We start from the raw sequence: 12,603 nt of genomic DNA, 5'->3' as shown, positions 1-12,603 counted from the left end.
AAATTTGCAATGACAGCCTTCCTAAACAGACTCAAAAGAGGTTTACCTTAAACAACTTAGACAGAAGCAGACACAATATACTCTAGAACACTGGGTGAGAGGTTTCCAAAGAGTGGCTCCAGTAATGCTGAAGAAACTGATACAGAAACTACATGCGAATAATTTTTAATTAAATGGTTGATACAATATTAAAAAGAAAAAAGCAGAATTTCTAACTTAATATATCATTTTACATAGTAAAAAACTTTTAAATGTGTATATGTAACTAAATAAGTTAAATATTATAAGTAGAAATTTGTCTAGTTCACCTATATCCCTAAGAGTCCATGTATTCAAAGAAGGCAAAAGCATTTCTGGGATATTCTCATGAGAAAAAAGGGAATTACCTTAGAATGAACACATATGTTAAATTGTTTTGAGAACAAAATTTGTGCTTATTGTGTTTCTCATTCAGATAGCAAGCTCTGTCATGTTTAAAAACTAGTCTACTCTTCGCTCACAAATTGCTTAAAGCTATCAATTCCAGCCATGACGTAATGGAAAGAGTAACCTCACCAACAGCTTTTCAAATGCTGCGCTGGTTCAAGTTACTTTATGAGACATGAGAATAGTAATAATGATACCTTATTTTTTAAATGAAATGAGGAAATGCATACAAAATGTTTAGCCATATATATGCCACATATGAAGATGTGAACAAATATTAACTATTTTTGTTACTATTGAACTTACGTAACTATTTTTGTGACCTTAGATAATCTCATTAATTTGAGATGACTATTTGATGTGTAATCAATGCACATTTAAACCACCATCTCATAACAGCTTAATATTGAAAATATATAGAATTCATGAGTCTGGCAGGTTATATTTTCCAAAGATGCCCACGACAAAATACCCATGCTCTTCTGCTCTGTGACCCTGCCACGCCCTCAGCAGGAGGGGGAGCCTAATGCCCCCACTGGACTCTTGAATCTGGTCTGGATGTAGTGACTTGTTTGTACCCAATAGAATGTGACAGACAAGTTACCGCCTAATTTCTGAGGCTTCTCAGGAGCCTTGCAGCTTCAGCCTTAGTCTCCTGGAATGCTCACTCTCAGGACGGATGCGCTGGCTTGGATGTTGCCTCCTAGGCCCAGCTCTTACATGCCATCGACTTCCACCTCGGGCTCTTGCAGTGCCAGCCAGGCCAGCCCTCCCAACAGAGATGAGGGCCAAAGGTGGAGAGGAAGCCACCCTCCCAGCGGGCCCTCCAGCTCCAGATGCCTCGTCAGCTCAGCGTCAGCTGCCCCTTGACAATCCCCCTGTTGCTCCCTTTTTACTTCCCTCACCCACGGAGCCCGAGAATTTAGTAAAAGTGACAGCTGTTGTATACCACTAAGGGTTTTTTGCGGGGTGGGGGAAGGTAGTTATTTGTCCTTATGAACTTTCAATTTGAACCTATTGGGTTGGCCAAAAAGTTCCATTTGGTTTTTTCTGAACATGGCTCTAGTAGCACTTAGTTGTCTTTAACCTCAATCAAAACAATTTTGTTAGATCGTATTGTGTGACAGCTGTCGTATCAGAACGCATTTAAAAAAAAACTTATCAAAATTGGTGAATTTTTGTGTAGCCATTTTGATACTGAAGAGGGAAGAAAATGTGTAACATTTTTGGCATATTATGCTTTATTATTTCAAGAGAGGTAAAAACACTACTGAAACGCAAAAAAAAAAATGAGAGATTTGTACAGTGTTATGGAGAAGGTGCTGTGACTGATTGAACATGTCAAAAGTGGTTTGCAAACTTTCTTGCTGGAGGTTTCTTGCTGGATGATGCTCCAAGGTCAGGTAGACCAGTTATTGCTAGCGATCAAATCAAAACATTAATTGAGAACAATTAACGTTATACCACAAGGGAGATAGCCAACATACTCAAAATATGCAAATCAATAACGTTGTTGGTGAAAGTGAAAAATGTGTCTTTCATTTTACAGAAAAAACTAAATGGACTTTTTGGCCAACCCAATACAAATTAAGAGCCCTGTAATGAAACCTGCCCATCTGCAAAGATGTCTTTGCGGTGGAGCAACCTGATCCAACTTGATTTGTGGAGAAATGGCATTAAAAGCCACTCAGAAGACAAAATATTTTGAAGTCAATTTCTCTTGGTGACCAAACAGGACCTACTAGAGGTACACTATCCAATACAGTAGCCACGAGCCACACATGGTCTGTCCAAATTGAGATGTGCTATAAATATAAAATATGCATTGGACTTCAAGGACATCATACTTAAAAAGTAAGATATCCTATCAATTTTTATATGAATTACATGTTTAAATAATTATATTTAGAATATATTGGGTTAAATGAAATATACTATTAAAATCTACTTCACCTGTTTCTTTTTATGTTCTTTAGAGTTCTACTATAAAAATTTAAATTGTATAAAATCATATACAGTATTCTTCTCCCCTCATCTCCCAGGGATATATTCCAAGGTCCCCCAGTGGATACCTGAAACCACAGAAAGCACTGAACCTTATACATACTGGTATTGCCTACACGTCCATACCTATGATGAAGTTCAATTTCTAAATTAGGCACAATAACAGATTAATAATAACTAATAATAAAATAGAAAAAGGATAACAATACATTGTAATAAAAGTTATGTGAATGTGGGTGGTCTCTCTCAAAATATGTTATTCTCTGTACTCACCCATCTTCTTATAATGATGTGAGATGATAAAGTGCCTACCAGATGAGATACACTTTCAGTTTAAGGTGTGACAGCAAAACTAGCACAAATTTCTTTTTCCTTCACAATTTCACAGATTTTTTTCTTACCATAGATCTAAGCTGCTTCAGCGTGTGATTTTTTTCTTTCCTTTGTAAGTCAAGAACTTCCACTTTTTCACTTAAAGGAAGCACTTTATGGCTTGTCTTTGGCGTCTCTGAATTGCCAGTATCACAGCTCTCGCATTTTGAGGCCATTATTAACTGAAATAAGGGTTACCCGGATGCAAGGACTGTGATGCCGGGGAAGTCTGATAACCCAGATGGCTACTCAGGGACTAACAAGCGGGGGGCATTTACAATGTAGAGATGCCGGACACCAGGATGTCACCTCTCACAAGGGACAGCACGAGATCTCATCACGTCGCTCAGAACAGTGCAGAATTTAAAATGTATCCATTGTGTATTTCTAGAATCTTCCATTTAATATTTCCAACAGTGGGGGACCATATGTAACTGAAATCTCAGAAAGAGACACGGTGGCTGATAAAAGGGTGTTCCTCTACGTCATTCACATTATGTATCTTGCTATGCACTAGAGGATCTTTTTGAAATATCTTGACTTTAGGGTATTAAGACAGAAGAGAAGAGGACAAAAATCGTCTCCCACCCTCAGCAGACAGGGCTTTCTTTCCCTGTTTGTCTGAAATTGGTGTCAGTGATCTTAATGGGTTCGTCAGACCTTAGCATACCCTCTGAACTTTGGCAAGGCTCGCTGAACCATAGGCCAAACAGAAAAAAATAAAATAACACTTAATGGACATTTTAAAAAACACCATAAAAACCAGAAGGAATATTTTTACCACTGCTAAACAAAATAGAAAAAATCCACAATTCACCTTTCTGAATGTATTTCTAACATCTAAGACTATGCATGCCGAGGCAAAATACAAGTTGAGCGATTCTCCCATAAATGTAATCAAAGAAATGGCTCAGCTTACATAGGTCTCAGCAGCTGCATTTTTCTCTACCTTCTGCTTATTTTCCAAGTTCAGGCAGCCTAAATGTTCAGAATAAAAAAAGATGTGCTACTCTAAGTGCAGCAATGGGAACTCTAATGCTTATACATGTCAGCAGTTTGAAAAGTTTGGTCCAAGGACCCCTCAGGTTCCCAACACCCTTGGGAGGGGATGCTCACAAAGTTAAAATTATTTTCCCAATTACACTAAAATGTTATTTTATTTTTTACTCTTATGCTCTCTCAAGTAGATGGTCGAGGTTTTAAGGAGCCACATAGCAAGTGACATAACAGCAGACTGAATAAAGAAACAAATATATGAATCTAGCTGAATAAGCTAGGCTTTAATGGTATTCGCAATTTTTTTTTTAACGCCACTCTCCTCACTAATATATTTTGTTTTGGACAATATCATTTGTTATAAAGGAATATTTCACTTATGTTAAAGGTTTTATTTTTGTTATTTTAAAATAAAACAGATCATTTAAAATTCAGTTTTAACTTCTAATATAAATAACAACAGACATAAACCACATCAACCGAAGCTTTTCGAGGTCCTCAGTAATCTTTAAGAGTGTAAAGGTTTATCCTGAGACCAAAAAGCTTGAGAACCAGTAATGTATACAAATTAATTTTAAAATAGTACACCTGTGGCAAAGTGGTTTTCCATAATTTAAAATGATGGAAACAATGAAAACAATGGGGCTTTGAAATCCTTTTGGTATTTGTATGATGTAATAAAGATGATCCCTACTACATTTCATTCCTCTAGCTAACAATTCACTCTATAATATACATTTTCCTCCACAGCCAGTCACGTGATCGATAACTTTCCCTTGCTAGCGAAGTATCCAGGGCTCTATGCAAACCATGAGTGGGTATCTAAAACTCCACCACCTTTTCAGCCACTCAGGAAAGCATCTGAGTGATCATCTTATAAGAATGGCTTTGATTCTCTTCAATTTACTTAGTTAAATCACTTACAAACGTGGCTACATCATTCAAAATAACAAATAACCTGCAAATTAGTTCACATTAACAACTCCTATTATATGCATGCATATTAAATACAGGTCACATTTTCGGTTATCAGAAATTCACTCATTAAAAAAACAAAACGACTATACTTCCTCATTAAACACCTTTTAGAGGCTATATATCTTTACACAATTTGTCCACCTGACATTTGTTATAATAAATGGTTATTTTTACATAGATAATTTAAACCCATTTTATTTTTAAACCCATTTTAAATAGCATAGATGATAAAAACTTTGATGACTTACATGCAATTAAGTATTGCTAATATGTGATTTATTTTACCATATTCCATCAAAGAAGAAAATAAGATTCAGTACTAACATGTCCACCTTCTTCGCCGGGATAGCCAAGTAATCCGTCAGGCCCCTTTTCTCCCTGAGAGGAAAGGAAATCAAAATAAATCACTTAGGCTCTAAATTCTTCATTTCTCAAAGCTACATGAAATGAAAATTGTTGCTAATTGATTGATGTTTCATTGAGCTGCCATTTAATTGAGAATCTACTCACTGTTGAGCACAATGTGCAGAGACATAGAGAAACAAATATTGCTTGTTTATCTTACAGTGAAAACTTTCATACCCATTTGGTTTAATATAAGTGGTACATCAACCTATTTTTATTCTTCTAAAATAACTTTTTAAGCCATTCTAATCTGAAAATCCAAATCAAAACTAGTTCTAGTTAAATGTTTAAGGAAAATTTATTTTTAAAGAGGGCTTTGACCTTGTTTTACAAAACATCAATAAGCAAAAGCACATTACCTATTTCTGTGTGACTCAGCTATTTAGCTTTCTTTTTTTTTTTAACTTCTTTTTAGATACCTAAAAACACACACTATTTCTTTTCAAGAGAGTTTGGCTTGCCATTTTATAACCAGATGTGTTTATTTAGTCTAAAAACTGGTCAATAAAACATGGGAGCCACAGTCCATTTGAGATCAACAATTCAACTAACCATTGAATTTTAACAAACAGAAGGGACAAAGAAGTCAAAAATTCAAAACTCTCCCATCTGTGACCTCTGTGGCATAGCCCATAGGTTGAAAACAAAACAAAACAAAACAAAACATGTCAAGAGGTTCCCAAGCTTGATTTTCTGATTCTCCAGTCTGATGTTTAAGAATATGAAAGGGGGCGGGAGGATAATCTAGTGCTAAGGCTTAACTACAATTTATTTTTCAAAGAAATAATTACACACTTTATACTATTCTAAATTAAAATTGATCCCCAAAGTCAGTAAGAGCTCATTCCAACAACCTCATGGAAAACCTTATAAAGAGCATATGTAAAAAGATGGACGAAGCCAAGGTATCTGATTCACCCTTACACGTGGATTTGTGACTATACTCCCATCAGGAAGCTATAAATCCCTATGAGAATGGAACTTTGTGTCCCTGAATGTCTGAGGGTCATTTCTAATGAGATATTCTCCCTTAAAAGTGTGCTGTAGTAATTTTCCCATCACTTAACTCAGAGTTAACAGAGATATGTAAACAATGATTGCTTTCTTCTTCAGGTTTAATGCTGTTGAATAAGAGGGTAGATAGGAGGGCAAGGCTCATTGACTGCCGTAAAGAAAGCAGATGATGGATAAGTGAACATTTTGGAGACAAGTAAAAACTTCTGTGTAGCGAGAGAATCTATGAAAATCTTTGTCAAATAAATGTAAGTAGGTAGCAGAATAGAATGGAAAGAATGTGAGTCAGATAAACAACAGCTTACATTCTAAATTGCCTCTTCATAACTGTGCAACTTTGGGAAAGTGATGTTCCATCTCTGAGCCTCCCTTTCAAACCCATTAAATAACAGTTTTCTCAAAGGTTTATTAAGAGGGTAGAATTAGAAAAACTGTGTTGAAGATATAACAGTCTGGTATGTAGTCATCTACTTGAAATGTCATCTTTTTCCCTTCCCCATCCACACCAAGAAAATTCTCACCTTCTTCCCAGGGCTCCCAACATCACCTCTGTGCCCTTCTTCTCCAATACACTTGGCATAAGTATGGCAGCATGTTCTTTCTACAGCTGTGTCCTGAAAGACAGAATCCATTTCACATGACTTTGTTCATCTGTTAACCTATATCACATTATACACTAAGGATACAAAATTCATTCCATCAGGGCTTTTAAAACCCTGTGGATGGCATTTAAAAATATACTTACAAGTTGCTTCATTAAGGTGCTTGGGAGGGATTGCAGTGTGATGCTCAGAGGTTGATTATATGAAAATCCTCTGCCAAATTCTAGCTCCTGAAGCTCTTCCAATTTGTGTACACCTTCCAGGCCAATCATGAGGAGTGCAGAGAATCCTTCAAGATACCAGCAGGTGGGCAACTTACTTGCATGTCTTTTGAATGGTCTTTGTTTGGGCCCCAGACATTCATCCACCATCCCACCCTTCCTATATTTGTTAAAATCAAAACTAGCTCATAGCATTCCTTCTTGAAGAATTGGTCTGATACCTTTCAATCCCAGCTGCTGAAAGTAAAGCAGTTAGGTGGAACCACAAAGGACTCTCATAATTCTTTTACAGTCCCTATTTCTTTATTTCACAGAGGGTTTTCACCCATTATTGTGTTGTTACATCCTTTAAAACCCATTCCTGGTGCAGATTTCTGGTTTACTCTCAGTAACTGTGGCATGATTGGAACTGTTCATGAATATTCTGCTTCCTCTCCTTAAGGGCACATGATAGGATTTTGCTTCTCTGGGAAAGTTATAAACTCTCATTAAGCCTCAGTTCCTTCCCTGTGAAAATATGACCTATCTCATGAAAGTTAGAACTGTCCATATGATTTGCTCTGACCAATTAAATGTGTACAGAGTGATATGCATCACTCCCTGGAGAAATTTTAAGAGTAGGGAACAATTTGCCTAATTTCCTCTCCCCTGCTACAGGAATAGACCCCTCCTTCAGCCTGGGTCCTTGAGTGATAAGCATGCAACATATATGTGTGAGCATCAGGCATAAAATGAATACACTCTTGCTTCTATAAACCACTGACATTTGGAGGTTATTTGCTATTACAGTATAACCTAGGTTATTCTACTGAATCAGGAGCTAACAGATCATCTGGATTTGTCCACGTAATAAAGAACAAATGAACAAGGACCCTTCAAACTTGACTAGAAATTACTGTTTCTAGAATTTCAGAGCAAATGTTAATATTTTAAACAGTAAATTCACACACACATTTGGTTTTGCTATTGGCAAGAAAGTTGTTTAACAATCTTGTGGTTAAAAATTGTTATACATATTCTTAATTATTCCTGAAAATAAATTCCTGGAAATGGCATTGCTCATCTAATGCACAGGCAAAGTTTGCAGTCTTTTGTCATAGACTCCCAAATTTCTCCCAGAAAAGTTGCAACAATTTAAAATTCCAGTAGCCGTCTATGTGGTAAGTTAGTTGGGAACAAATTGTAATAAAAAAATATTCCAACACATTGTTAACCAAGGGAAAACGTCATTCCCAGAACACATTGAACATACCCCACTGAGAAGGGAAAAGGAGGAAGGGAGCTTGAACAAGTCATGTTGCTGGTTGTTCATCCTGAGTTGGCCTGAGACTATGCAGCAAAATCTGGGACTAGCCAGGGTAACCCGGCACAGTTGTACAGAGGTACTGCCCAGGGCCACCCCACTAGGGAGCTGGTGGACACGGAAATGCAGCCAGCACACCACTCACCAAGCCAGGTGCCCAGGCACAGGATGGCACCCGCCAGGGCACTGGGCACCTTTTTCTAATTTCACAAAGATGCCACATAGATTATCAGTAGCCCTTGGAGATAGAAAAGGAGGAAGAATTAGGGAGTAAACAAGGGAGAAAGGGCAGTAGAAAGAGCAAAGTCCAGATTCAGGCTGATTCCAGAGTTTAGGTCAAAGAGGCATGTGTACTCCTAGGCAGCATAAAAGAGCAATCGGCTCCCACTCACCATGGAGCAGGAGTTGCACCTTCACTCCTGACCTCGCCCTCAAAAAGAGTTGCCAGGCTGGTACTTGGACAGTCCTGTCTCAGAAAGCCCCTTAGTCAGTGTTAGGAATGGGGGGAGCATATGAAGAGGGAGACTGGGTAATAATAGCCTGGTGGGTACTGTGCCCCTCTCAGCTGGGTTAGCATACAGGAGGCTTCACAGAGTCCAGTGCACCTCGCACCATGGGAGAGGAGTGAGGCCCAGGCAGGGCAACTCCATGCACTTGCCTTTGCCGCGGAGAATCTTAGATGTTTCCTTCAGTCTCTTTAAGTCATCATCCAGTCCATCTGTAAACACTAAAAGGACCTGTTTGGTGGAGGACAGGGGATGGAAGAAGTGGGGAGGGAGAGAAATAGAGAAGAGAGGAGACAGGAAGGGTGATGGGGAGGGAGGCAGGGGGGGAGGGGAGGAGGGAAAGGGAATGGAGAAGATGGATGCTATAAATTGCACATTTCTTTAAAATGCAAGAATAAGGTTAGTTTTCCTGGTTGTATCCAGCCTTTCACCCTGTTCCCTTTTACCCATTTGTTATTCTATTACACATTCATGTTTACTTCAATTCGCCCTCAGTTCCCCCCACCAAAAAAAAGAAAAAGAATTTGGACCAGCTTAACATGTCCCCTTAAAAATACCTTCCAAAAATTGTCTTGCAATATTCATCTTTATTTATCAATGTAAAAAATACCAGAAAAAAACTGTTGCATTTTCTACAATTAATGTGTTACCTTTACTCATAGAAAATTTTAATTTTAAAAAATGAATTATACCAGTCAAGAAATACATTCATTGGATGCACGACCAAAGGGAAAAATAAATGTAACCTTTAAAGCTTGGAGACGTCAAATGTATGTATTCTTAATAAATGTCACATGAGATCTTGCAATCTCTGTGGACCTCTGGGGGTGGAAAGTTTTGAGGCACTAAGAAGGGAAGAGGCAGGCTGCACTGGAGAGCCATCGCTATCACTGAAGGCAGTTCAGTGTGCTCGCTGCAAAAGTAATGGGCCCTATTCTACATGGCATTCAGCGACCATAAGGAACCAGGAAATCTCAGATACCTTCCAGTGGTCTTTGGAATGGATTATTCCATGGAACAGCCTAGGTGACTCAACGGTGGGTGACTTGAGGGGACTTTATCCTTTCATCCCTGCTGGCGTTATTCAGCACAGAGCCTCTAGGGCTTAGTACATATCTGTTGACTCATCAAAGTACATCTCTTGTTGGTTTTTACTGGATAAGACTATGGTTTTTCTTTACATAAAATCTCCAGGGACCAACAGTTGAGTTGGCCTCAGTTCCGAAAACCTTATCCCCACCTCCTCCCACCCAGACGCTGCAGGATGGCTCTTTGACTTGCCTTGCCTTCTCAGCATTCATTACCTTCACATTAGCAGAAGAGGAGATGATAGCATTATCTCCCAAGGATAGCAAAAAGTCTGCATCCATACTGTTGCTCTTGGCAAACTGATGAACCAAGAACTTCTGAATGATTTCCTTACTATATTTATCAAAGCCTGAGTCAAAGATAGGCCGGCCATTTGCATCAGGAACCAAGTAGCGAAACTTCGTGTTGATCTGACCAGGAACACTACAGCTGATGTTAGGAAGAAAGGCCAACTGTTCCATCAGCTCTGGCAGTAGCTCTTGAAGCTTCTCCTGATTTTGTCTTGTAGGAATGGAGTTATCAATTCCTACAGACAAATCTATGTTGCATCCTTTGAAGGTGGGGGAGAAAAAAAATCAAATTAGTCATCTAGAGATGCATGACCAAGCCCAGAAGTTATCAGCCAAGACTGCCCTGAAAAAAGAACCTCAGACTACCCACAGAAGTATAAGGTTGCTGTTTGATTTAGGAGAAGTTTGTTACACAGCAAAACCTAACTGATATACCATATTTTGCTGTGTATAATGTATACCCATGTTTTTATGTGCATTATACAGGGGATTATTATACCCAAGGTATGTAATCATTATACCCATATATAACACACATCCTTATTTTTCCCTCAAAAATTTAGGCAAAAAAAGTGTGCATTATGCACAGCAAAATATGGTATACTGTTTTATACCTCTATGCCTTTGCAGGTCCTATTCCCCTTACCTGGTATTCTTTCCCATCCCCTCAATCCCAGTTTTGTTAACTTGTTCATATCTTTCAAGTTGCAGTTCAAGTAACCTTTCAAATATCATTTTAAGAAGCCCCCTCCCTAAAGTTCTTTTTGACTCACATCCCTAGCTCTTCATGTTGAATTATCAAATTCCCTTGATTTATTTTACTTGGCGTTCTCTACCACTCAACAAGGATTCCTTGATAGTAGGACTATGTCTTACTTTCCCAGTGCCTAATACAAATAGATGCTCCTTAAATGTTTGACAAATGAAAAAGAGAATGTAAATGAGCCTCGAGTCTCTTTCAGCACAAACTGTACTACTTCTTTTTCTCATGGAAGTTTTCTTCCTCATTCACCACCCACGCACATACCTTGTTTCAGGGGAACATATTACAAAAGATCAGGACTGATGATCACTCCCAACTTTCTGTTACTTCCACCTGAAAACTTTTAAGCCCTCCTGAAAGTGTATAACTAGAATTTGAAGGTCCATTGATCTTTTGAGGGGAGAACTCAAGAGTTGGAAACTTCTAGATTAAGGTAATAGTTAGTAAGCTTAATAGTTAATGTATGTAAAAAGCTATTGTTTCAGAACTGAAGGTGTGGCCCACCCTGACTCCAGGAGACCACAAGCAAGTCAACCTTTGTGCCCCTGAAGAGTAGCAATCAAGTTGGCACCTGAGCCCTTGTGTCCCAGAAAGAGACACCCTGTTGCCCAGAACACAGATAAAGAAAATCTACCAGGACACAGAACACAGATAGAAAAGCACCGGTCAACGGATGAAAGGATGTTAGGGAAATTACCAGACTGCAGCTTTTATTTGATTAACCTCTTTCCTGAATTCTAAATCCCTCACCTACACTTTTTTGTCCTTATGAAAAGGCTGTCTTGAAGGAAATGTAAGATAGCCTGTTAGTGTATATAACCTGCCATCTTCTCAGATCACCAACCACCTGAATACAACGCCTGTAAAGAGTCAGTCCGTGTCTGTGCGTATTGGTTCTGGCAGTGACAGGCAGCATGAACTCCGACTTTTCTGGTTTCACTTTCAGTCTATGCCCACCCACTCACAGGTAAATAAAATCATCCACAAAATTCTACTGAAGAGGTAAGAGTTAATGGTCACATATGCACCTGGATTAGAATCTGAATGAATGTCAATATGTAACTTATTAGCCATAAAAGGGTCACTATTATTAGTTACTTCTGGATAACAGACATAACTCGGCACTGCCCAGGGCAGGCCAGGACATGTGGACATTTCCTCCTTAGACTGGCACTCATTGGAATTTTTGGCTCAAAATCAATAAAAACAAAACTGCATGTGGTAGGGAAGTGGGCAATTTTGATAAAAATCAATAAATACTGAACCTTTCACCAGTAAAAAGGGTTACAAAACAGTGGCTTAAGTTTCTCAGGGACCTCAGATCAAGGGGTGAGCCATGAGTTTTCCATCCCATACATATCATACCCCAGGCGAGCTGGCCAAATATGGTTCTGGGGTTGCCAAAGTAGAAAATTACTTCCTCCCTTCCTTTCACATATAAAACATCTTGAGTTTGTTTTCATTTTTAAATCTCTAATTGAAGTTCGCCAGAAGGAGTTTGCACAGATGTAAATCCCATTTTTATATCACATCTGTTTTTAGGGGGAAAAAAAGAAATTTCCTTTTTGCAATATGGTATGTTATTCCAACATTTCTCATTTACATTTTCCCCAGGGACATTTCAGCCAGGTTTA

The 12,603-nt window shown here is 38.5% G+C and overlaps 1 protein-coding gene across 1 annotated transcript in view; it reads right to left on the bottom strand.

The window, feature by feature from the left end:
- The window catches only part of LOC129087914 (collagen alpha-4(VI) chain-like), an 89,876-nt gene that overhangs the window by 56,013 nt on the left and 21,260 nt on the right, over positions 1-12,603 (bottom strand). Inside the window, 5 exon segments of the mRNA XM_054595004.1 lie at positions 5,101-5,154; positions 6,717-6,809; positions 6,941-7,086; positions 8,980-9,058; positions 10,132-10,466. Coding sequence (XP_054450979.1) covers positions 5,101-5,154; positions 6,717-6,809; positions 6,941-7,086; positions 8,980-9,058; positions 10,132-10,466 — 707 coding nt within the window.

This window comes from Pteronotus mesoamericanus, unplaced genomic scaffold (assembly GCF_021234165.1).
Source record: "Pteronotus mesoamericanus isolate MK-2021 breed Mesoamerican mustached bat unplaced genomic scaffold, CSHL_Meso_final scaffold_54, whole genome shotgun sequence".
Lineage (NCBI taxonomy): Eukaryota > Metazoa > Chordata > Mammalia > Chiroptera > Mormoopidae > Pteronotus > Pteronotus mesoamericanus.
This window is presented reverse-complemented; position numbering and strand designations above follow the sequence as displayed.